Genomic DNA, 27883 nt, shown 5'->3' on the forward strand with positions numbered 1-27883 from the left:
TCGGAATGTCTAAAATAGCAGGTGGATATCTAGTAGGATATCCCATCCCAAGTTTAAAAAATCTAACAATCCAAATTGCTTCTTTTTTTTTTTTTTTTCCTTCAGTTGAATTTCTCAGAAATCAAAGGGGCCCAACACTTGATCTCTATATGAGATACCTAGATATTTGAATATTTCATTTAAAATTCTTAATCCCTCAAACACAGTAAAGACGTTGAGAATAATTTTTCTCTCCTGAATTGACCATTTAAATGTGTTATGGTATATCTTCCTTGTGGTATCTTGGTCTTACCAGATTCCAGGACAGGAATTCATTTAGTCTTTGAGATGGTGCACCATATTAATTTATTTTTTATTTCGGACTACTATTCTCATCTTTATTAGTTGTTGTTTTTCATCTTTTATTATAGTCCGAAATAAAAATAAATTAATATATAATGCTCATCTCAAAAAAATGAATTCCAATTATCTCTATATAAATAAAATGAACTCATTTTTTCCCGTCTGATTTTGACATTAATAGGATTAAAAATCAAGATATTTCATGCAAATATAATATGCACAAACGGCAGAACAATATCTAAGGTGTGTTATAGGCTTATTATTTCTCAAATTCCTCGATAATCTTAGATTTCTATACTTTTTCTGCTGAGAAGTCACGGCCAAAATCGGTTAAGATCAATGGAAGTGATAAAATATTTTCTCTCTAATAAATTCCTCCTCCCCCTGCCACCACTTAACACCGTTTGGGGATCGTTCACAAGGAACAGTTGAGAAGAGAACACCGGTTTGGCTTCGTAGTTCTTTCATGTGAAGTTATTTAAAATCACTAAACTAAGCTGCAGTGCTCTGTGGCGTAGTGGTTAGCGTGCTGGACAATTCACATTATATTTTCACGTTCGCGCCGACCTACCGTAGTCGTTTTTTTTTGGTTTTTTTTTTTCCTAAACAACTGGAATGGACTTTTCTTGGTGGCCGAACAGTTAACGTTGCAGATGTTTTTTTTTTTTTTTTTTTTTTTTTTTTTTTTTTTTTCACACTTTATCTTCCTACTTTTACTCATGACTCCGGGTTTGATCCTTCCTACTTACCTACCATAACATTTTTTAAAACTCCCCCCCCCCCGTCCCGGAAACAAACACTCGGGCAATGCCGGGTACCCCCGCTAGTTTATATATAAAAAAGGCAAAAGCGGTACATGCATTTTTGTATGTCCAGAACCAGCTCAACCCACCCCGGGTGAATGCCGCTACAAATCAAGTCAACTTAGCATAGCCAGTTCCATCATCATCCATAACCCTAATCCTGCACCTTCAGTATATTATGTTAAAACCAATTTTTAATTGAATTTGTATAAGAAGTTTTTATTAAAAAAAAAAAATAAAATAAAATTAGAATCTTTCTTATATATAAAATAAAAATTACAATTAAATTTACCAAAATGATCCAAGATGGTAAAATTAAAGTATATTATAAATATTAAAGAATTAATATTTATAAAGTTACTAGCAGGGGTGCCCGGCGTTGCTCGGGTGTTTGGAGGTGTATGCTGTGCAAAAAAAGCAAAAAAAATGGTCAATTTTTTTAAACTTTGACCCCTATTATGACCCCTTAAAATTTATAGTTTCGGGCTCAAATCACTTTATTAAGTTAGATCCAGGTTCAAGGAACCTATATCTAAAATTTCAAGTGTCTAGACCCAAAATTGTCAGGAGTTTGGTAGAGTTCTTAAAGGTCAAATCGTTGAAATTTGACCCCTTAACAGCCAAATTTCTGGCTGACACCCGTCACATCGATTTTCCCAAATCTCAGTACCCGGTATTTCAAATTTCGAGTCTATAGACTAAAAATTGACAGTTATTGCGTAGGGAAATGTACACACACACACACACAGACAGACAGACAGACACGTTCACTTTTATAGATATATAGATATATAAAATAAAAATTACAATTAAATTTACCAAAATGATCCAAGATGGTAAAATTAAAGTATATTATAAATATTAAAGAATTAATATTTATAAAGTTGTGTCAGTCAGATGTAAAAGCTCGATGAAACCAAATAGGAAATTTGGATTTTACTGTCACTGGATTATTTATCTTCCACCAGACTATCCATTCATGTGTAATCACCTTTTTCTTCACCATATTCCCTCTGCTTCACTTTTTTTGTTTTCAAGTAAGATCTTTGACTGACTTGTTGTTTCATCAAATACTTTTGCATGCAAAATCCGATCCGCATTTTGCTAATTCCTACCCTCTGATGAGAAGGAAAGTATTTCTTCGAAACTCCGCGGATTAAGGACTATCCACTTATCTAGTGTTTCCTTTTCAGATTAAATATGTTTTTAACTCATTTCAAAGTGTTTTTTAACATGTTTTAACTGTTTGCTCATATATATATATTTTTCCTGGTTCCGATTCTTTATAAATATCTAAATATTTAACTATAAAATCCCCCCCCCCCAATTACCATAAAAACACATGGTAAATGTGCAGATATTTTCTCGGATGGAAAAACACTTGTTGGTAGTTTTACTGGTAGTTTAAAATGAATAAATATTATTACCAGCAGTGGAAGATTTTTTTAAACAAAATCAAAAAAATAATTAAAAGAATCGTTTTTGGCATTGGAAAATAAGACATTTTTCCGATATCCCACCCCAACACTTGTGTGTGTGCGTGTATGTATGTATATATATATATAATGTTTAGTTTTACCATTTCAATTTTTTCCTTTTTCTTTTTTAGTTGAGGAAGTGAAAACTCAAATGCTGAAACGTGCTGTTTCCTTGGTTTCAAGCGGCTCTGATGGAGAAGATAAAGAAGACTCTTGTTATATGAGAAGAAAAAGCCGATCATCTTTGTAAGTTACATTTCTGAAGTTTTGGGATGAGGGATGATCATATTATTTGCTAACAGTTACCCCTCCCCCCCTTTCCCTGTACCAAACATGGCAACTTAGACACCTGAAGACTGTCAGAGGTTCCATCGACCGAAACACGTGGGCGAATTATACTCAAGACGGAAACATTAGACCAATTAATCCTAACGTCTTTGTAAGTGATTCTGATTTTTTAAAATTCATTTTAGCTTCAATCAAATACGTCAACTAGTTTTTTCTTTTTACTTGATTTCCTATATTTTCATTTTTGTTTTCCTATATTTTCATTTTTGTTTTCCTATATTTTCATTTTTGTTTTCCTATATTTTCATTTTTTGTTTTCCTATATTTTCTTTTCCATATTTTTTAAATATTTTTTTTTTTTTTCCATATTTTCTTTTACTCCTAAACTGTTTTCAATAGAAATTTGTTTTGGGCTGGTGCTACCAGATCAGCCAATCTGAGGATATTGGTTTCATGGCTTAAATGCACCAAACATTGATGTATTTTCTTTCCCTCTGCTTTGCAAGTGCAGATAAAAGTATGTGGAGTACGAGTGAAAGTGGGGGGGGGCAATTTTGATGAATCCCATCATTGATCGACGCCATACTTGGAATGAACTCAATCATGTTCTGTAAAGTCAAAATCACAATTTTCCTCTACAAAACAACCAAACTAAACAATGAATTTATATTTGAAGATATAAAAAAAAAAAATTGATACCTAAAACCTTTTCTCTAAAATTACTATATTCGGCATTAAATAATCCAAAAAAGTTTTGTTTTACAGCATATATCAATCAATCAACCAACACTTATTTGTCTGGACTATCACCTAGGAAAAGGCAAGGCTGGTTCCCATCAATCTAAGATGCCTTATACTGCATACCAAGCTTTATTAGTCTGGACGTCCTCTGTTTCATCTGTGACCAACTTTAGACTGTAGATATTGTGATCTAACAGAAGTTCAAGGTCAAAGTTGACTGTCCTGTGTTTTTCAGCAAGGTCACTGATTTTCGAGTTATCAGTTGTGTATCAATGTACTTGAGTTATGATGAAGCACACTGTGTTGGAGAGAAGGGGTGTCTGCTTATATTGCGTAAAATGTTCACGTTACGGCACGTCAGCCCTTTTTTTTGGGGGGGGGGTTATAAGATAAAAGCAGAATGTACCTCTTTATATCTTCGCATCTCTTGCCGTGTCCTCGAGTGGTTTGTGTCCCAACGTCAGCTCCTGGAATAAAAGCTCTCATGCATAACAACAAATGCAAGTCTCATTTCTCTGGACAATTGGAACTTTATTCCTCTCACAATGGAAGTCACGCCCCTGTTCTCTGCTCGTTTTTAGGAGGGTGGGAAGCTTTCTATCAATTTATCTGCCATACATCACTTCCTCTCATTGTCTCCATGAGAAGTCTTCCATCTTCTCAGAATGACTGACTGTCGAACTCTCAAACTTGAATTGAACTCTGTCTAAGCACATGTGCTCCCTCCTTTTTATATTTAAGTGTGTGGGAGGGGGCCATAACCCTGGTAACCGGCTTGCACTCAAAATACACCCACTGACCTGTCATTTTCATTCCAACTATGAAAATATTAAATTTTATAGCACCCCACCCCTCCATTTAAGGTGGGTAAAAAATGTCATTGAATTATTTAACCCTAACCCTAACCCTAACACCCACTGACCTGTTATTATTTATTTTCTTTAAAAGCAAGTTCATTTCATCTTGATTTTTTTTCCTTCAAACTGTTTTTGGTGTTTATTTAGAATTAAACCGATTAAAAAAAAAAAAAAAAAAAAAAAAATACACTGCAGAAAATTTTTATGATGTACATACCAGTTACAGAATAAAGATGCCATATTTCAAAAATCATAAATTGATCAAGTAGTTCTTTTGTTTGTTTTTTTTACTACGAAAAATACAAAATTAAATTTTTTTTTTGCAATTAATCAATTTTCATAGTTGGAATGAAAATTCTTATAAATCAGATGATCACATTGACTGGAAAAAAAAAATCTATACTCCTATAAATTCGTTTTTCTTTTGTGTATATTGATATTCATATTAAAAACCCTCTTTTCTATTTATTTAAAAAGAAAATACAACTTTATTATATATAGGTTGTCAAATTGCATTCATCTGCAAAAGATCTAGCTAATTTGCATATTCTTTTAAACATTCATTTTAATTAATTCCCTATTTTTTCGGTTTTCTTATGGGAGGATCATCTTTAGTTAACTATTACGAGTAATTATATTCATGCAGATATTCTACATGATTTATACTTGCATGATATTTTCATAAAAAGGTTATAGTAAACACAAAATTGTTTCCATATATATTTATGTATACGTATATATTTTTGTTTAATCTATCTATATATCTATGAAAGTGACTGTGTGTCTGTGTACATTTCCCTACGCAACAACTTTGTCAATTTTAAGTCCATAGACTCAAAATTTGATATACAGGGTACTGAGATTTGGGATTGGTTTTCGGCCAGAAATTTGTCGATTAAGGGGTCAAAGTTCAACAATTTGACCTTTGAGAACTCTACCAAACTCCTGACAATTTTGGGTCTAAACACTTGACATTTTAGATATTAGTTCCTTGGACATGGATCTAACTTATTAACTTGATTTGAGCCCCAAACAAATGTTATGGGATCATAATAGGGGCAAATTAAAAAAAAATTGACCGTGGGTTTTTTTTTTTTTTTTTTTTTTTGCTTAACATACCCCCTCCAAAAGCCGGGTGTAAATACTAGTATAAAATAAATTAGAAATTTTATTGCATTCCATTTTTTCCAAGTTAAAATTAAAAAAAATATACGTTTTTAACCCGTTAAAAACACAAGCTTTGACCTGTTTTCTTAGAATGAGTACATTGTCAAATTGATGGTTGAATATGGTTCAATTTAAGCTCATCTGAAGGCTGGACAAAATATTTTGAAAATAACCAAAATGAAAATGTTAGTTTTAAGACAAAAGATCAATCATCTCAAAATTTCCGTAATCTAAAAAAAAAAAAAAATTCTTGCAACTTTTTTGTTTTCAGTTTTTATCATTTTTTAAACATGTATGACAAGATATTTCTTCCATCCACGTATAAAATTTGATTTAAAAACTTTGGTTTTATTTCCCAATAGAAAAAGATCTACCAGTTCAATATCCCGAAAAGCAGTTGACGGACTGGCTGTGCCTAAACTAAGTAAATTGATTCAAGAAGAAAGAATAGAACAGGGAAAAGTAAGTTTTTTTGTTTTTTTTCTAAACGTTTCAACATTTATTTAGTTATCTCTTAATGTAACTATCGCCCAATTGACATTCAGAAATAAACTTCTGATTAGAGGAAATCTGTTGATCCTTATGTTTTCAGTCATCACCATCTCCAAAGCAAACTCCAACCAAGAAGACCATAATATAATCTAAAACAATATACTCTTTTTTAAAAAAAAAAAAAAAAAAAAAAAAAAAACTCCGAACAAACCTTGCTTTAAGCAAGATTGCAGAAAAAAGAAAATCAAGAAATGTTACATGGCTTTCAGAAAATCTGATAAAAATGCAACAGAGCACATAAAAAAATTTTTACAATTGATTTTTACAATTATTCTAATCACTGTGGCATGGGTCCTTGTGAACGCAGTGATTAGAGTACTTAGAAAAATCAATTGTAAAGGTGACCTCCTCTTGAAGGTTGAAGGTTCAATCCTCAGTGTGGGTGACTGAAAAGTACAATTGTGAATTACTTAGGATCTCTATCCAGTCATGGCTGATAGAACAAGAGCATGCTACCCCCGTGAAGTAAATAAAGGGTTTTGTTAGAAATTCTGTCCACATTCCCGAGTTTAACAGAAACACTCCTGAGTTTGAAAAGATACATCTGAGGAAGGTCGGAAGCTACATCAACCGAAACGTTGTGAAAATGACACTCAAGATGAGAACAGTAGTCCGATGAATCCAAATATAAATAACCAATCCTCATCTCAAAAATTCAGGAAATGCTTTATATCGGTTATGCACTTTGCAGTTTTTGCAAATGGCCAGCAAAACTTTTGAAAGTTCACCTTTGACTTTGTCTGTTATTATAGCCAACCCATCATCTCTATTGAAGCCAATATTACTATTTTCAAATATGTTTGTCAGTGTTAGTTTACTTTTTGAATACTATTTTTCTCTTTTAGGTAAAATTTGATGTCTTTTTACAATACATGAAATCTCTTGGCATGACAATCTCCTGCATGTTTATTGTTTTCATGATGTTCAACCAAGGATCACAAATGTTTGCCAGTATCTGGCTCAGTGAATGGACTGATGATCCGTATTTAAAGAATCAAAGTAATATCCGGAAACCAGACTACGCAGAAAAGAACTACCTTTACCTTGGTGTCTATGGTGCAATGGGTTTTGTTCAAGGTTCGTAACTTTTTTTTTTTTTTTTTTTTTTTTTTTTTTGCATCACTTCCCAAGACCAAAATCCACTCAAGGATAAGAATTGATGGATGGTGGGTGGCAATTTAATGATGAAGGATATTGTGAGAGGATTTGAGCAAATAAAAATGAACAAAGTTTGACTACTTATGGAAATGATTTAGAACTATGATTTGTTGACGTAGCATTTGAAGACAGCCATGTTGTAGCTTGTAGGTTATGTGATCCACAAATGCAAAGTATTTGGAAATACTCTGTTCATGGAAATTCCACCTGACAATCGGCACACTATTTCAATATTGATGATTGTGTCAGGTTCTAGCATGGTAACATTAGTTTTGTTCACAGAAAAGATGATTTACTCAGGTGTGAACTTGTTTTATTGGCCGACGACGATGAACTGTAGTTTTATTTTGTTTTTGTTTTTTATAGATGTAACATAAACGTTTCTGAAATGTTTTTCCTTACATGCCAAACACTGGTTAATGTTTGTAGGTGGTTAGGTTGTGCATGCAAACTTGATTTTATCTTCTATTGTCAAAGTGATAAAATCTCAAATTACGCTAGCAGATGAATACAGAGCTTCCACCATGTGACCAAGTCACATGACTAAGTGAAGAAAAGTGTTTACAACGTTTTACCTATTAAATGTAAATCCAATAAAATAAATACATAAGTATTTTTGAAATGTCATGACTTAAAGAGGTTCTTTTTCCTTATTGAATTGATGTAATAAAGTTCTATTTAACTTTGGACTCTCATTTTTATTTCTTACAGGGTGGAACGATAAAATTGTCGCCCTAGAAAAGACACGATTCCATTTCTGTTTGATAAAAGCCAGTTTTTTGTTTGTTGCAGACCAGCTACTAGTTTGCCAGTTGTGTACAAATCCCTAGAGCGATACGAGCCTTCGATCATGTCTGAAAGTGACACAATGTTCAGTGTGTGAGATCGGAGATGCACCGCTGTACAACTCTTGCCCTTTACCGATCCAAGTTATGACAACAGGACCATTGCCAACACCCTCAAAATGCATCGCTGTTTCAAGTGATGGCTACATCATGCCACCTCAAATTTTTGAAGTCGGCTTGAAAGTCAACACCAAAGTGTATCTGGATGTGCTGAAGAGTATTATGATTCTCTGGTGCAATCAAGTGGCTGCTGCCAGACCCTGGGTGTGGCAGCAGGAGTCGGTGCCAGCCCAGTTCAAAGAGACCCAGGCTTGGCTTTAGGAGTGCTATGACTTTGTACCCTTCTCTCACTGCGCTCCACCCCTTTCCTAAACTGAACCCACTGGACTACTTTGTTTGGTCATACATCAAGAACATCACCAACATGACTTCCCACATCATCAAATCCAGCCGGATTGCCGTCATATGCCAAGTATTCGCTAGACTCCCGCTGGCACTTGTGGAAAAAGCATGTTCCCAGTTCCGGACCCATATCACAGGGATTGAGGCTGAAGGTGGCTACATTGAATAGATGTAAGCTTTGTTATATACTCAAGTTACCTGAATTGATTTATTCAATAAGTTTTAAAATAAAGCTGTAGTGTTTCGTGTTTCATTTAGGACAACACTTTTATCATTCCACCGATCAGTATCATTTTGAAGTTCGACCCTTCGGATGACAAATATCGAGAAATTAGCTAAAAACATTAATTCCTTCACTCTCAACTGGGCACTTTTCTACAGGGATGGGTTCACTTTTTTTTTTGCCGATATGTTCGAAAGTCATCCCCTCTTTTCGATTAACTAGCCTTAATTTAAACATTTGTCACTTCTGGTTTGGTGATGGGAGCAACAGCAAAGACGTTACTTTTTTTTGCTTAACACACACCTCCAAACACCCGAGCAACACCAGGCACCCGGGCTAGTTATATATAAAAATAATTTTATAAAATTAACTGTAGGTTCTCTACAGTGCAATGTAAATTTCAATGTATTGTGAAGTAATCACTGCAAAGAGGCATGTGAAGCTTTCTCTTTGTGGAACGTAGTGGATCTCCAACTAGAGCATGATCCTGGATATGACCTTAAACTATATCCGATGGTGAGGCCCCACCTTGCGGGCTTTGGGGAGTGTGGAGCCACCCTTTAATAGCCATTGCTCCCAGGTCCACGCTGACCCGGAGTGGTAGTAGCTGTTAGGGTCCCAACTATGGGTTAAATAGAAACCGACTTGAAAACAACAAATATATTCTATTAAAAAAATCCTGTTTTTTCTTTGCAGCCTTTTTCGTGTTATCTTACAGTGTTCTGTACGCATATGGCACAGTCCGAGCATCAAAGAATCTCCACAAACAAATCCTGGAAACTGTAATTCGTTGCCCAATGTCATTTTTTGATACAACACCGATTGGACGGATACTCAACCGATTCTCAAGAGACATTGACATTGTCGATAACAATTTGGGCTTTATTACAAGACGAGCACTGCAGATTACTTTCCAGACGATGGGCACAATAATCATTGTTGGTTACAGTACACCCGACTTCCTTTTTGTTGTTGTACCTATTCTAATTGTATACTATTTTATCCAGGTAAATTTTTCTTCTCCCTCGTTAGTTTCTCAATTCGAACTATCAAAATCATTCAGTGATTTTAATAGGAAATTATAGCCATTACAAGGCTAGTTTCCTATTAAAATAACTAGAAATGTGACTTTTTATCTAAAAAAAAAAAAAAAAAAAAAAAAAAAAAAACTGCAATTGACATGATTTTTGGAATATAACATTTTCATTCTGTGCCGGGTACTTACACTGTAAAGATTTATCTGTAATTTAATTTTTTGTTGCTCAAGATAGTCGATAGATCAATTTTTAAAAAAAGTGTCATACTTATTACATACTTAATTTGATGAAGAAAATAGTAATATATCTAAAGATTAGAAAAATTCTTTGACTAAAACCACTACTAGTAAAAAAAAAAAAGTCTATCACTATAGACAACAAATGTTGGAAAATATTATGGTGTACTCTAAATTTTGTGTTCAGAGTCATGTCCACTGACTGTGAACTCTTAACCATCTACTTTATAACATCTAAGAAAAATGCAATTTTACCCAAGTAAAAATTACTTTTAACAGTAGATAATTTTCTACTTGATGAATATTCATAATTTTTGGATATTTTACTATTTTTATTATAAAAAGCGTTTCGGTAAGAAATATAAAGTAAAAACAAAACCTCCACATGTAAATATCAAACGCATTCTCTTAATTCGTTTCTTTTTATCATGGTCTCACTTTATATCAAACTTATGGCAATAATAACAGTAGTAGCAATTATATATATATATGTGTGTGTGAACGTGTCTGTGTATTTCCCTATGCAATAACTCTGTCAATTTTAAGTCTACAGACTCAAAATTTCATATACAGGGTACTGAGATTTAGGAAAATCGATGTGATTGGGTTTCGGCCAGAAATTTCGCTTTTAAGGGGTCAAATTTCAACGGTTTGACCTTTGAGAACTCTACCAAACTCCTTCGACAATTTTGGGTCTAAACACTTGAAATTTTAGATATAGGTTCCTTGGACATGGATCTAACTTAATGACTTGATTTGAGCCCAAAACAAATGTTAAGAGGTCAAAGTTAAAAAAAAAATTGACAGCTTTTTTTTTTTTTCTCAATATACACTGCCAAACACCCGGGCAACGCCAGGCTGAAATGCTAGTATGTATATATATATATATATATATATATATATATATATAGTTGCTACTACTGTTTTTATTGTTGCTAGAAGTTTGATTATAAAATGAGACCATGACAAAAAGAAAGGAATTAAGAGAATGCATTTGATATTTACATGTGGATGTTTTCTTACTTTATATTTCTTACTGAAACGCTTTTTATAATAAAGGGAGACAATTTATAACTAACAAGTGCAACTCGGGTGTTGTCTTAACTGAACTAAAACATTTTTTGTAGTTATATTATATAGTTTATTTATGAGCAGTTAGAATTATTGGAGCTTAATCGATTAAGTTCTATCTAGTCTTATAAGTTGACTGAAAATCATGGCACGGGTTAACCGAAGCGTTATAAGTAAAATTGGGTTTGTTGAAATTTTGAAATCGACAGCATGACCTGGAAAGGAATTCAGTTGTTCTAAACTTTGTATGTGCAAAGTCACTCTATGATTTCAAAAATCTACTCACAACTTAGTATTTAGGCGTGTCATAAATATATTCAAAATTCTTTCACGCATTAAAAATAACTTGTTTGGTCAGTTTCCGCAACAAGTTTTTCTCCAAAAGACTTGACTTCGTTTTCTAAATAAAAACGGACACTTTTTATAAAATTTAATTTGATAAAAATATTTTTGGTGTTTATTTAGAATTGAACCTATCTTCAAAACAAAATATAGAAAAATCTTTGTCACAAAACAAAGATGTCATATTCCAAAAATCATGTAAATTGATTCAATAGTTTTATTTATTTGTTTTTTTTTTTTAACCAAGAAAATCAAATTTTATGACGAAGCAAGATGTTTTGATCCGCCATGTTTAATAAAGTAGACAACTCAATTTGAACTATCACAATCCAAATCATTCAGTGATTTTTAATAGGAAATTAGAGCCATTACAATTTTAATTTCCTATTAAAATCGTTAGAAATTTTTTTATTTTTTTATTTTTTTTTTTTTTATCCAAAAAAAACAAAAAAAACTTGATCAATTGATTTTTGGAATGACATTTTCATTCTGTGACAGGTAGGTATGCCGTAAAGATTTATTTGCAATTTAATTTTTTGGTGCTTAAGATAGTTGATAGATCGATTTCTTTATTTTAAATTTATTTTTATTTAATGTCATACTTAATATGTACTTAATTTTCATATAAAAAATAGTAATATCTCTAAAAATTACAAAAATTCCTCAAGCTCTTGTGTTTTTAGTAAAAAAAAAAAAAAAAATCTATTATAATTAAATGTTGGAAAATATTATAGTGTACTCTACTTTATAAAAAATGTGCTGCTGCTATTGCGCACAGAAATCACTTTTTCCACTGCTTCCAACTTAATAGATGTATGGAAACTAAAGCCGCTTTCAGGACTACCAGCAACCATTGTAAGAAAGAAGAAAGTAATAAAGAATGCAAGAGTTATATGCTCAGTCCGTCAAGTCCAAAGTAGCCGAGCAGCGGCTTGTTTCCCACCAGTTTTGGCAAATAGCAAACAGAATCCTGAACAGAATCGTGTGCTCTATCCCAACTATCATCAATTGACCATAGTTCATCTCGTCAGCATCAGACAAAGCCAAACTCTTTGCCAAGAACTTTGCAGCTAATTCTACCCTTTGCGACCAAGGCCGCCAACCCTAATGTTTCCTCCTGTATCAGAAAACGTGCTATGTGATATACGTATATCTGTACGTGATGTTGCCAAGCTAATCAAAAACCTTGATTCCAGTAAAGCAACTGGCCCTGACGGTATTCCAATTATAGTACTCAAAAAACTTCAACCTGAACTAGCGCCCATACTTACAAAACTGTTTAAACGTTGTCTCAAGGAGAATAGTTTCCCATCTCCCTGGAAAATTGCATCAGTATGCCCTGTATTTAAGAATTCAGGTGATCGCTCATCCCCCTCTCAGTACAGGCCAATAAGTCTCCTGTGCGTCATGAGTAAGTTGCTGGAATCTGTGTTAAATACAGAAGTAATCAACCATCTCAACAAAAATAACCTTAGTGACACTCAATATGGTTTCCGTTCTGCTAGATCTACAGCAGATGTGCTTACAGTTATATCTCATAGGATTAGCAAATCTCTCGACAGAGGCAACCTTTCTAGTGCAATTGCTCTTGACATATCAAAAGCCTTTGATAGAGTATGGCATAAAGGTTTTCTTCACAAGATCTCCAACTATGGTATAGCTGGAAATGTCTTCTCAATTATTAAATCATTTCTTTCTGACAGGTTCATAAGAGTAGTAGTTGATGGGCAAAAATCAGAAGCTCACAGTATTCATGCTAGAGTCCCTCAGGGGTCCATCCTTGGCCCAACTCTTTTCCTGATCTACATTAATGATCTTCCAAATCACATCCTTACATCATTCGTAGACATTTTTGCTGATGACACTACCATCTATGGTAGCATATCTAAGACAGTAAACGACCAAGTTCTCTCCGATTCTCTCTCCTCTGATCTTGATCACGTTGTACAATGGGGGAAAGGAGTGGCTGGTTACTTTTAATGCATGTAAAACAAAGCTTCTCTCTTTACATCGTCAACGTTCTGATCCACATCTGGCATCAATTGAAATGAATGGCTCTCGTCTTGGGGAGGCCTCAAGTTTTGACAGGCTTCTGGGCTTGACCTTTACTCCTGATCTTAAATAGAATACGTACATCAAATCTGTTGCCAAGGCCGCTGGAAAAATGGTCGGATCCTTCTATCGATCCAGTAGATATCTCACTGCTGATGCAATTCTCTATCTATATAAGAGCCAGATACGTCCAAGGATGGAATACTGTTGCCACATATGGGCAGGAGCTGCTAGAAAAGACTTGTCCTGCCTTGATAGGGTCCAAAATAGACTTCGTGGCCTGGTGGGAGATGTCCTTTTCTCTTCGCTGCAACCTCTATCTCACAGAAGGGATGTTGCGAGTTTGTCTCTGCTTTATCGTTATTTTCATGGAAAGTGTTCGACTGAGCTTCAATCTATGGTCCCCCCTCGCCAAACTTTCACAAGAAACACTAGACTAGCTGAAAACATTATCAATAATTTCCCCCACTCTTTATCTGTGCCTAAACCTAAACATAGATTCCATGATCAAAGCTTCTTTCTTAGAACTGCACGCCTGTGGAATTGTCTTCCGTTTTCCTGCTTTCCAGCTGTCTATAATATGGTTGTCTTCAAGTCTAACGTGAACAAGTTCTTGATGAGCCGTTCCACTTAAGTTAACAAATTTACCGGATTTCCATTACTATCGATTACTATATTGTCCTTTTGACTACTCTACACTCTTTAACCCTTATCCTTGAGTGGCCTATTGGCCTTGATAAGTGGTAACACCTATGGAAAAAAAAAAAGTCAGTTTTTTTTTTTTAATATGGGAGAATTCTGGATATGGCAAGTGCTCGTCGGAGCTTCAATCTATGGTCCCCCTCACCAAACTTTCACGAAAAACACTCGTCTAGCCAAAATCACTATCAACAATTTACCCCACCCTTTATCTGTACCTAAACCCTAATGTAAATTCCATGAACAAAGCTTTCTTAGAACTGCATGCTTGTGGAACTCATTCTGTTTGCCTGCTTTCCAGCTGACTACAATTTGATTGTCTTCAAGTCAAACATAAACAAATTCTTGATGAACCGTCCCCCTAAGTAATCCAATTTTAAAAAATTTCCACTACTTATGTGTACTATGCTATAATCCTATTGACTAATGTATATCCATTAACCCTTATCCTTGAGTGGCCTCCGGGCCTTGATAAGTGGTGATTCCTATGTAGTAAAAAAAAAAAAAAAAAACTCTAAAATATTTTTCATTTCAGATATCTTTTTTTTACTTTTTTCTATTTATTAAACAAAAATTGGTAAATTTTTCAAATGTGGTTTACTTTTTAATTTTTTTTTTTTTATTTCAGAGGTTTTATATTCCCAGTTCTCGTCAGCTGAAACGTTTGGAATCAACAACAAGATCGCCAATCTATACTCACTTTGGTGAAACCGTGTCTGGTTGTTCCGTTATTCGAGCTTATAAAGAATCGTCAGAGTTTATTTACACTTCAAAAGCGTTAGTTGAACGAAATCAAATATTCTATTATGCCAATAATACGACAAATAGGTGAGTCTTTTTTATGAAAACCAACAATTGATCTTTTACAACCCTTTCTGCAGTCTAATCATATTTGGTATAAATAAACTCAAGTCTACCTTTGACTGTTCACAAAATTGTTGGGAAATTTAATTGTAGCCACTGCTTTATTTGCTGGCACAAAAACTGGTGCTCGGTTGGCTTATTCGTTTTTTATGCATTTCAAGTAAGTCTCTACGTATTTAAGCAAACGATGATTAAATCTCACTTAAATTGTTTGTTTTTTTTTTATAGTGTTTGCGTTTCTTACTAGTTTTAACTGCATACGTAATTTTTTTTTTATGGAAAGCAAAATATTGTAAGTAAAAAAAAAAAAAAAAAAAAAAAAAAAAAAAAATTAGCAATCCTGCACAGGTAACCACCGTCACCAAAATTAGCAATCCTGCACAGGTAACCACCGTCACCAAAATTAGCAATCCTGCACAGGTAACCACCGTCACCAAAATTAGCAATCCTGCACAGGTAACCACCGCCACCAAAATTAGCAATCCTGCACAGGTAACCACCGCCACCAAAATTAGCAATCCTGCACAGGTAACCACCGCCACCAAAATTAGCAATCATGCACAGGTAACCACCGCCACCAAAATTAGCAATCATGCACAGGTAACCACCGCCACCAAAATTAGCAATCCTGCACAGGTAACCACCGCCACCAAAATTAGCAATCCTGCACAGGTAACCACCGCCACCAAAATTAGCAATCCTGCACAGGTAACCACCGCCACCAAAATTAGCAATCCTGCACAGGTAACCACCGCCACCAAAATTAGCAATCCTGCACAGGTAACCACCGCCACCAAAATTAGCAATCCTGCACAGGTAACCACCGCCACCAAAATTAGCAATCCTGCACAGGTAACCACCGCCACCAAAATTAGCAATCCTGCACAGGTAACCACCGCCACCAAAATTAGCAATCCTGCACAGGTAACCACCGCCACCAAAATTAGCAATCCTGCACAGGTAACCACCGCCACCAAAATTAGCAATCCTGCACAGGTAACCACCGCCACCAAAATGAGCAATCCTGCACAGGTAACCACCGCCACCAAAATTAGCAATCCTGCACAGGTAACCACCGCCACCAAAATGAGCAATCCTGCACAGGTAACCACCGCCACCAAAATTAGCAATCCTGCACAGGTAACCACCGCCACCAAAATGAGCAATCCTGCACAGGTAACCACCGCCACCAAAATTAGCAATCCTGCACAGGTAACCACCGCCACCAAAATGAGCAATCCTGCACAGGTAACCACCGCCACCAAAATGAGCAATCCTGCACAGGTAACCACCGCCACCAAAATTAGCAATCCTGCACAGGTAACCACCGCCACCAAAATGAGCAATCCTGCACAGGTAACCACCGCCACCAAAATTAGCAATCCTGCACAGGTAACCACCGCCACCAAAATTAGCAATCCTGCACAGGTAACCACCGTCACCAAAATGAGCAATCCTGCACAGGTAACCACCGCCACCAAAATTAGCAATCCTGCACAGGTAACCACCGCCACCAAAATTAGCAATCCTGCACAGGTAACCACCGCCACCAAAATTAGCAATCCTGCACAGGTAACCACCGCCACGAAAATGAGCAATCCTGCACAGGTAACCACCGCCACGAAAATGAGCAATCCTGCACAGGTAACCACCGCCACGAAAATGAGCAATCCTGCACAGGTAACCACCGCCACGAAAATGAGCAATCCTGCACAGGTAACCACCGCCACGAAAATGAGCAATCCTGCACAGGTAACCACCGCCACCAAAATGAGCAATCCTGCACAGGTAACCACCGCCACCAAAATGAGCAATCCTGCACAGGTAACCACCGCCACCAAAATGAGCAATCCTGCACAGGTAACCACCGCCACGAAAATGAGCAATCCTGCACAGGTAACCACCGCCACGAAAATGAGCAATCCTGCACAGGTAACCACCGCCACGAAAATGAGAAATCCTGCACAGGTAACCACCGCCACGAAAATGAGCAATCCTGCACAGGTAACCACCGCCACGAAAATGAGCAATCCTGCACAGGTAACCACCGCCACGAAAATGAGCAATCCTGCACAGGTAACCACCGCCACGAAAATGAGCAATCCTGCACAGGTAACCACCGCCACGAAAATGAGCAATCCTGCACAGGTAACCACCGCCACGAAAATGAGCAATCCTGCACAGGTAACCACCGCCACCAAAATGAGCAATCCTGCACAGGTAACCACCGCCACGAAAATGAGCAATCCTGCACAGGTAACCACCGCCACCAAAATGAGCAATCCTGCACAGGTAACCACCGCCACTTTGTGTGTTATTTTATCCTGAGTAACATGCATGCAAAATTGTGAACGTTTATCAGTTTTTTTGTTTTGTTTTTTTCATCCATGTTGTATGTTGCATTTCAAGTATCTCTGCCTTGATCAATGCCAAGTGCTAGCTCATGATCATTAAGTTTTGGGTGAACAAAATTTTGTGTGGGATAAACAGTAATTTCAACAGGATGTGTAATTAACCACACTTAAAATGATTCGTTAGAATGGCTGTGGGTACACTTTGTATGGGAAACTTATCAATGTTAAGCTGGGTTTTAATACTGTGAAGAGTTGCTTCCACTTGTCTGTTTTGTGCTGACATATGCTTTTAGCGGGTGTTGGGTGGCTTGGAGTTGTCTGCTCTTTGATGCTATATAAAGATGCAAGTGTGACGTGTTCCATTTGTGAACATGTAAATAAACAGATGTATTTCTGTCTCTGTGTGCATGTGTAAAAGCTATTAAAATGTTAATTGATTTGTTTCTTTGTCAACCGTTGATATAACTTCCCATATGAAGATTAAAGAAAGGTACATTTCCTTTTTGGTGATTATCTCATCAGTAGGAAATATGATTGTTGGCTTCACACTTGCTGGAACTCCTTAGATTTTGATCTATATGATTATTTCAAGGATAATGCCTACCAAAGCAATTACCAGATTCTTCTGAACTGAAGAGAGATATGACAGCCAAAATTAGAGTTGTGCCAAAGGAGCATATCAGGGTTATTGGCAATTTTACATATTGTATCCAGATGTTTTTATTGAATAACAAGAACACAAGTGAGATAAATTTTGCTTTGCTTAATGTTCTTGCGTCTCGTTTTCAGGTTTGCTTATAAAACAAAAACTGTCAGACATTCTTGACTGAAACTTAGTGGATAAATCATAGACTGAAAATTTGTACCAAATATGGTTTGATTGCAAAAAGGATCGTTTATTTTAATGATTTCATGGGTGTCATTTTTTTTTTTTTCTTAGGGGGTGGTAGCCTGCTTTGTAAATTTTAAGTGTCGGGTAACTCTCCCACCGTTTCTGTCGATCTGTTCTCGGTTTCTTTTGTAATTCCATAAGTCTTTTAATTTATTTATAGATGGCTTGGATTCCGTCTTGAGTTGTTGGGAAATTTAATTGTTGTAGCTGCTGCTTTATTTGCCGTGTTGAACGCTGGTACAATAACTGGTGGTCTGGTTGGATTATCTGTCTCTTATGCACTTCAAGTAAGTCTCCACATATTTAAATGAGGATCGAATCTCATTTCAATTTTTTTTTTATAATGCTTGCATTTCTCACAAGTTTTAACTGTATATTTTTAACTTTTCTTGCCCCTTCAACAGAAGAGGGATTGGACCTAGTAATTCACTCCTGCTTGTATGCTTATACTTTTTCAACCACTCGTTGAAATTATGCACAAACATTAGTCATGATGATAGTAAATTTTGGCAGAAAGTATTTTTTTTCGCCATTTCTCTTTAAAAACAAAAGTTTATTTAAACTATGGATTATTTCCCCGTTTGATTTTCATAGACGAAAATGTTTTATGCTTCCATAAATCCAACATGTGGATTTATGGAAGATTTTTTTTTTTTTTTTTTACTTAGGAGTCACCACTTATGAAGGCCCGAAGGCCAATTGAGGATAAGAGTTAATGAATTTAAGGTGGTTGTTTAATAATTGTTAATGGTGTAACTTGGGTAGAATTTGATTTGAGGACGGGTCGACAAGAACTTGCTTACATTGGATTTGAAGATTGTGTTGTATTCAATCAGGTAGCAGGCCAGTGGAACAGTGGTCCATGATGGGCAGTTTGGGAAAAGAAGCTTTTGGTGTATCTTAAATAGTATGTGATTCACCCTCAACCCTCTGCCTGCGAATGTTTCAACCTGGCAACATATATCAGAAACAGTAAAACATGCAAGAAATGTTGGTGCACTTACTGATCCACACTATTTTTTAAATTTTTAAATCGTATTTCCAAGTTTAATTAGATTTGTTTTTTATTCAATTGTCAGGTTAGAGTACAGAATAGGTACAAAACACCCTTCCCTCCCCATGTTAAGAATGGCTTTTTAAATGTTATTATTTCAGCACGGATCAATAAGTGCACTAGTACAAAAATATTATACATGAAGGATTTATTAACAAAAAAACATCAAAAGAAAATATTAATTCCTCAAACAAGTGAAAATACATGTATTTCCTTGTGAGATAAGTTCCGAATTTGAAAATAAATTAAATAATAGTATTGTGTATGGGAGGAAATGATCACATAAATTATGTACGATCATAGCTATAAGATGCGTTTTAGCTCTGAATAACGTTGGAAGGGAAAGAATGTGACGTTAAAACGAAGCGAATCTGGCCTGTAATAACTCTATATTTTTCCTCAGCCAGATTTGCGAGAATCATAAATTGTAGTCATACAAATGTCTGCGTCTAAATTAAAACATATTTTAGAAATTTCATGTTTAATCAAAGATAACTTCATTTCTTATTTAGCATGAAATCAAGAAAGAAACTTGTACTAACCCCTGTTTACTCCCTCTCAACTTAAAAAAGTATGTTGTAGTCTGCTTGAAGCATTGTTTATCGGATAAAAACGTGTTTGACGGCATGTCAATGCAAGAATTATTCAGTCATTGGAAACAGGTAAATAATGATAGAGAATTTGCAGAGTTTATTTACCTTGACTGTGGTTAGTATATTGCTCAAATATTTTCGGGGGCATCTCCCATTATCAAGAAGTAAGATGTAGGTCAACTCTCTATGCTGTTTTCATTTTATTTAAATTATCCGTTATATATATATATATTTTTTTTTTAAATGCTATTTTGAAAATGAGAAATATACCATCCACAGTCAAGGTAAATAAAGATTATTGAACTCTTTGAATTCTCTCATTTATTTGTTTCCAATGACTAATTCCTGCATTGATAAACCTTCAAACATCTTTTTTTTTAATTTTATTTTTTTTTTTTAATTTTTTAAATTAAAAAAAAATTAAGTTTTCAGGTTACAAATACACCATTTTATATTTTTTAATTTGTCTTAAATTTAAAAGAATAAATGAAAAAATTTTTAAATTTAAAAAATAAAATTTAATTTTTCAGGTTACAAACTCCCTCAATATGCTTGTCCGTATGATGAGTGACTTTGAAACAAATGTGGTTTCTGTTGAGCGATTAAAAGAATATTCGGAAAAACCAAGAGAGGTATTTACGCACTTGTTTCGTAAAATATTGAATGGTATTCATCCGTGAAAAAAAAGTCTTCTGCTGTGTAAATCTCTTTTTGATGTAACAAACCAGTTTTCTTCGATATTTATAGACTTTGGAGCTGACAAGGTGTTGACTAAAATGAGTATAAAGACTCCTATGCATTCTACAAGGGAGTGATCACTGCCATTTAGATAAGATTCAGTCAAAGTAAAAAAACAATGTTTTATGATACAAAAAGATGTAACATTAAAACAGTTTCATAATAAAAAAAAATATAACGTTAAAACCATGTTTCATGATACAAAAAAAATGAGTGGTCTTTGTTTTTTTTTTGTTTTTGTTTTTTTTACTGTTTAGTCAGTTGAAGGCTAAATAGTTAAAATGTTTTTTTACCCGCAAGTGTATTCTCTCCCTTCTTTATTGCCATTTTCAGGCATCCTGGTTTGTTCCAGAGACGAAACCACCTTCGGATTGGCCAAGTGAAGGAAAGCTTGATTTTATCGATTACAAGACCAGATACAGGGAAGGTTTAGATTTGGTTCTCAAAGGTATAACTTGCAATATTCAAGCATCAGAAAAGGTTTGTGAAATATTTTTTTTTTTTAATAAAAAAAATTATTTGCAGACTGTTTTCCTCAATTTCATAGTTGTTTTGGCCAACTATTCCTCTGGCTGGTTTAGATAGGATTGAAACTGCTATCTTCTGATAATACTCATCTGGAACCGCAGAAATTCAACGCCTCTATCTCTACGGCTCCAGGTAAGCATCGTCTGAAGATAACTGTTTCAATCCTACCAAAAGCCAGCCCTGTCGGTGGGGCATTAGAATATGCCGAATGCCCCCCCTGCAGAGGGTAAAAGTCCCTCAATGGGGGTCCTGGATATGACCTTAAACTATATCCAGTGGTGAGGCCCCAGCTTGTGGGCTTTGGGGAGTGTGGAGCCACCCTTTAATTACCATTGCTCCCAGGTCCACTCTGACCCGGAGTGGTAGTACCTGTTAGGGTCCCAACTATGGGTTAAATAGAAACCGACGTGAAAACAACAAATATATTCTATTAAAAAAATTTTTCTTCCGAATCTTTGGATTCGGCATTAAATAACCCGAAAAGGGTTGATATGCCGTAAAACAACCAACCAACCAACCTACAAAAAGCCAGCCAGAGGTTGAGTTGGTTAAAACATGGTGAGATAACTATGGAAGGCAGTAAGAGACTTGGCATTCCTATTCTGTCATGATTAACCATTTGATAAAGGCCAGAGGATGAGTTTGCAGAAATATGGTGAAACAATAAAAACTAGATGAGAATAACAATCTGCAAATAAATATACTAATTACTCATCTCAAAAGATTCCAATAATAAAATAAAAATATTTCTTTTAAGGATTAATTTTAACTGATTTCCTTATTAGTTTGTTTGGCTCTTAATTTTACATTTTAACATTAAAAAAAAACCAAAAAAAAAAAAAAAAAAAAAAAAAAAAAACCTTAAATCTGTTAGAAATCTTAATTCACTAATGAAAAATAAAAAAATTTTAATTTATGAAAATACGATCATCACCATTTTCCTTAGTGTTTTTCTCCATTATATATATCTGCCCTTAGCTGTCCTTTTGGGGTTTTTTTTTTTTCCAAAGAGTCTCCATCTTGAACCTAGTTTTCATGACTGATGTTTGCAGCCAATAAATGTCGATCAATGCAGATTATTTTCCTGCATCTTTTTTTTTTTTTTTTCTCTGGGATGTTTGTAATGAGGCTGGGGTCTCGTTTTTTAAGCTGCGTTGTGAAACCAGTTATTGGGAAGGTTGTGTGTTTGATTACTAGAAGGGTCGAAAATCGTCGTCGTAACTAGGTGTGTAAATAACACGGGTTACGAGTACATTTAAGAAAGATTTAAATGAAACATGCTGAAACAGAGCTACGTATTTACATATGTACAGGAACATTTATTAATACAGAAATATAGAAGAATACAAGGTGTGGTGGTGTGTAATTTGATCCTACTTTGGAGAAGGAACTCCCTGCTGAGGTGTGTCTAAGATTTGCGTTCACTCACATTCTTGATTTGAATCAAGAGAAAGAAAAGCAGAAGTAGAGAACGCCACCTGTTGAGCAAATGGAAATTACAAGGGAAGGTAACTGGTGCATTAAAGGTGTATGTCTGCATGCGATTTGAGTAAATGCATGTTAGATTTTAAAGGTATGTGCCTATAATTAATATTGATATTTTGGACATCTGTCATAAATTAGATCAAGTGCTATTATATTTTTTTATTAGCACCGTTAAACCTTTGGCCATGTTACAAAGTCCTTGCCAAGATCTCATTTTGATTCAAGTTTTATCCTAAAGTGATATAACACAAAATTGCTGGAGCCCTTTAAGTTATCAAAATAATTAGCAGCAGCAGAAAGAATGATTTCTGCGAAAATAATAAATTCTGATTGGTTGAATGCTCGAAGTTTGATTGGTCAAGATCCAACTTCAACTAATCAAAATACAGTTGCACGGAAGCTGGGTACCTCCAAACAAAACTTTGTCAGTCAAAACCATAACTCTGACACAAGGGAACAACCAAAATTGACCCTGACTGTTAAGCCAAGGGTTCTCGACAATCCACAGCCGTCTACATAGCTGAAAAAAAGCATTTCAAGAAAACATGTTTTTTTATCAAGAAACTGAGAAACCAACTTAAAAACATTTGGATTTGAACAAAAGCGTTATCATCATTAACAGATGAATCAATAATTCTAATCTTCCAGATTCAGAGACTTGGATTTGCACAAGTGTTATCAACGAACCAATATATTATCTCAGTAGACAAGAGATGAATCTCACGATTATAGTCCACTTAATATTATCGCAAGGCTCCTGACAAACAAATATTTTTCTAAACAAAACATCACAGTTAAAGCATGCCCAAATTATCACAAAAAGATGTCAGCCAGAATAACTTTAATTGAATCTGTGATTGAACAGACAAATCTTTTTTTAAATTTTTTTTTATTTTAGTACCAAAACAAAGCAAAGCTACGATCAACGCTAATATTTCATCAAGAATCACTACTATCATTGCTTCTGCCACGGCCGGGATGAATCCCTTTAATTGAAGTCACTTTCACTGACACATATGACAACTGACAAATCCTTTTTTCTGCCAAATTATCCTGAAATAAATAATTGAATAACAATCAGTTAGAAGTGGATTCTTTTGTTTGTTTTGTTTCTTTTTCGCCGATATATGCTTGTTTGTAATATAACAGTTGAAAATGATTACTTTGAAGGGGAAATAGGGGCTGGGGACACTGTTTAATTGTGTGTGCATCAAGACAATCTTTTCCTTGTTTCTATTGATTGGCGATTTGAAACGATCTTAATTTCTGTTGCAGATTGGAATTGTTGGCCGTACAGGTGCAGGCAAATCATCACTGACGCTCTCACTTTTTAGGATTATTGAAGCTGCGGAAGGTTCCATCGTTATTGATGGTCACAGCATTTCTGATTTGGGACTCCATGAACTCCGAGGCAATCTCACTATTCTTCCACAGGCAAGTTACGAATTTTTTTTTTTTTTTTTTTTCAATCCAATTGAATTAATTGCAGACATAATTTCATTAACCTTTTCTTTTTCTTGGTAACAATCTTTTTTTTTACTTTTTATTGCATTTTCACCCCAAACAAGGCACAGTGCCACTTTGATGTAGGGGCTATTATCTGGGACATAATTTGTAGGAGTACTATGTAGGGAGTTGAGCAGCAAGATGTCTGTTTACATTACACTTGAACTACTGCATGTCTGTGCAGTTGGAGTAACAGAAACCCAGAAAGAAATTCAAAAATCTAGCAGTCCTAGGGAAGAAACTATTAGAGTAGAAGGCTTTTTACATCTACTCTGAAGGGGTGGGATTTAGCTGCTTGTTGGGTTTGTCCGGGGTATTTATGTCGAGGAGGGTACAAGGGCTTGTAGTTCGTCTGAGCATCTACCATTAAAGTACTTGTAAAACAGTACTTTTGCTGGGATCAAAGTGTAGTATCTATTCCGGCAGATGTTGCACTTTGTGACCATTGCCCTTGTGGCAATTGGTTGTTGGTACATGCAGGGGCAACCCTATATGTACCATCCCTTCCCCTCCCCTACCCCTTCACCCCACATAAAAAACCGACCTGTCATATTTTGCTTATGTGGGGAAGCAAATAAATACCTACTTGTAAAACAGGCAGAGGGATGCAACATTTCATTGATGGGACAGTGGTTGAAACCTAGCTGATAGTGCGAGACCTATTAGGTTAGCGACTCTTTTGCACCAGCCCATATGTGACAACACCACTTCATACATGGGCAAATGTCTAGAAAATAGTTGCATTATAATTGGATATAAAACAAATGCATTTTTGATGGAAATTACTCCAGACAGGGCATGAAGCCACTCCACCTGATATAAAGAGCTAAAAAAAAATACTTCAAGGTCAAAAGTCAGTTATAAGTTATATGAATAGAATCCGACCCAGAAAACAGCAATTCTTCCCTTTTTGTCAGAAACAAAGTGTTACAGGGAAGGGCTGTTCCCTTCCCATGTCAATAAGAATATAAGATAAATAAAAATAAAATTAGGATAAGCCTAGAATCGAACCCAGTAGGCAAAGTTTAGAAATGGAATGTTAGAAATTTAGTCTATTGTTAAATTCTGTTAGAATAGTTAAATATTGGTTATATCGGAAAAAAAGAGTTGATTGTTCATTCTTATAGAAATCTGAATATTAAACATGTCAGTAAAAGAATGAACAATGCAAATTAAATTATATTGTTTAAAATAAGTAAGATTAGAATTGAGGATTCTTTTGTTGTCAAAAGTGTATTGGACAAACATGTTAAGCCACGTGAAATTGGTCACGTTTGAAAAACACTTCTGGCGTCATAGACAAAGGACATTTCTCCATGTTATGGGTTCGGGTTTTAGTCAGTTGGAGAGCAAGGCAGTTGGCAGTCAGTGGTCAGTTGATGAGTTAATCGGAGCCCCTTAGAGGCGAAAGGAGAGGAGTGGACCAATGTAGCCATACCAGTTGAATTCCTGACGTCAATCGACCGGTCGATCAGAAGAATAAAGAAGTCATCATTCTATTGTAACTGTTGTCTTGTGTCACATCCTTCATCACGAATGAAAGGTAATTGTGTTTATCAATTTTTTATATGCATATAGCATATGCACACAGTAAAGTATATTGACTTTATATCATTTTTATAAAGAACACAGTAACGCATATTAAATTATATCAATTTTTTATATGCATACAGTAAAGCATATTGAATTATAACGAACTTTTGTGTAAACCCTTCCAAGTATTGTCCCCACCATCACAAGTGAAGTATCTCCCTCTCCTCTAATGTGTTAAAAGAACTGTAATGTCTTCTCTCCCTCATCATCGTTATATATGTGCCCCAATATGAACTCCTCGCCATCTCTAATATGAACCCCCGTACTACGCAATAAAAGGACAAAATTAGGGAAAGATTTACGAAAAACATCCCAGATCCGTGTTATACTCGCAGAACGGTTTTGCGTCGACGAATTGGAAAATTAAACGAAAATGAAATCGTATGAGAAATGAATTTCTCATTTCTGCAGTTTACATTTTTGTTGTGTTCTGTTTCGTTTCTTATTTTATTTTTTGCTGTATGTTGACAGTCGAAATGTCATTTATCTTAATAATTGAGATCTTTTCACAAAATAATATATTTGCAATTTGACACGGTATAATTAAAAAAAAAAATTTTTTTTTTAATTTAAAAAGTGATCAGGTAGAAAAATAATCACAACCAAAAAAATTTATTGAATAATAGTTTTATCAGTTTCTTCTGTTGCGTCATATTCCATATGACAAACGGACTTATCTCCCTTGTTTTAACTTTTGCGATTGCGATGGAGACGAACATACAATATAAAATTTGTAGTTCCTATCTGTTCCAAAACTACCTTCCACCTAATCTCTTCCACTGATCATCCTTCATCACACACTAACGGACTACTTACTATCAACTGCACCTCCCTAACACACAGTTTGACTTTATCCACCCTGCCTTTTAGATTTCTGTTATCACTTTCACTGGTGCTACCAGATCAGGTTGTCTGAAGATATTGTCTAGGTCCTGGATATGTATCCAGTGGTGAGGCCCCAGCTTGCGGGCTTTGAAGAGTGTGGAGCCACCTTTTAATTGCCATTGCTCCCAGGTCCACCCTGACCCAGACTGGTAGTACCTGTTAGGGTCCCAAATATGGGTTAAATAGAATCCAACTTGAAAAAAACAAATGTATTCTATTAAAAAAATTTTCTTCAAAATCTTTGGATTCGGTATTAAATAATCTGAAAAGGGTTGATATGCCATAAAACAAAAACAACTAACCAACCAAATGAGACAAAATGCACCTGACATTGATGCTCTTTTTTTTTTTTTTTTTTTTTTTTTTTTTTTACTTCCTTTTTGAAAAACTTGTGTTCTGCAAAACCAAAAACATCTCCCCCTCCTTCCTTTTTCTTTCCATTTTCCATCTCCCCCACTTCCTGACTGGTTTCCTAACTTAAAATATACCGAACATTAATAATGTAATCTTTTTCTCCTCTTTCATTGCAAAACTCATTCATGTTCTGCAGGGCAAGGAACAAAAACGATAAAATCCACTATAAAACAACCAAACCAAACACTACAAACTAGCGATTGAAGATACAAAGAGTTTGAAAAATAAAAATCTTCTACAAAATAACTGGATGCAACATAAATACTATTTCCAAAATAACTGGATTCAGCATTAAATAACCTGAAAAAAGGGGTTCATATGCCTAAAAACAAAGCAACTAAACCAATCATCACTTGCAACATTTTTTTTATATCTTCAATTCTGTTCAATGCCATTCTTAAAGTTTTATAACTGAAATGAAATATAAAATATGACTAAGCATGTATTAAATTATTTTTTGTACATTGTTATTCTTATAACTTAGTTTTCTTTTTTTTTTTCTAGTCTATATTAAATACAATTCAGAAATAATGTCAGAAGAATTTACAAAAATATTGGGGGGGGGTCTAGCTGATAAAATATTGATTTTAAAAAAAAAAAAAATTTATAAATTTTGTGTTTATCAGAATGGAATTTGAAAATAAATGCCCCAAAAGAATAGAGAAATGATTTCTGCAGTTTCGA

At 35.0% G+C, this 27883-nt stretch overlaps 1 protein-coding gene across 1 annotated transcript in view; it reads left to right on the forward strand.

The window, feature by feature from the left end:
- LOC145283966 (multidrug resistance-associated protein 1-like) overlaps positions 1-27883 on the forward strand; it is a 145987-nt gene that overhangs the window by 107127 nt on the left and 10977 nt on the right. Inside the window, exons 19-27 of the mRNA XM_080133064.1 lie at positions 2755-2869; positions 6039-6138; positions 7074-7305; positions 9553-9863; positions 14922-15121; positions 18564-18690; positions 20581-20682; positions 21122-21268; positions 24077-24235. Of these exons, the coding sequence (XP_079989190.1) occupies positions 2755-2869; positions 6039-6138; positions 7074-7305; positions 9553-9863; positions 14922-15121; positions 18564-18690; positions 20581-20682; positions 21122-21268; positions 24077-24235 (1493 nt within the window). The remainder of the gene's footprint in view (positions 1-2754; positions 2870-6038; positions 6139-7073; positions 7306-9552; positions 9864-14921; positions 15122-18563; positions 18691-20580; positions 20683-21121; positions 21269-24076; positions 24236-27883) is intronic.

This window comes from Euprymna scolopes, chromosome 8 (assembly GCF_053919585.1).
Source record: "Euprymna scolopes isolate OS-2025 chromosome 8, ASM5391958v1, whole genome shotgun sequence".
Lineage (NCBI taxonomy): Eukaryota > Metazoa > Mollusca > Cephalopoda > Sepiida > Sepiolidae > Euprymna > Euprymna scolopes.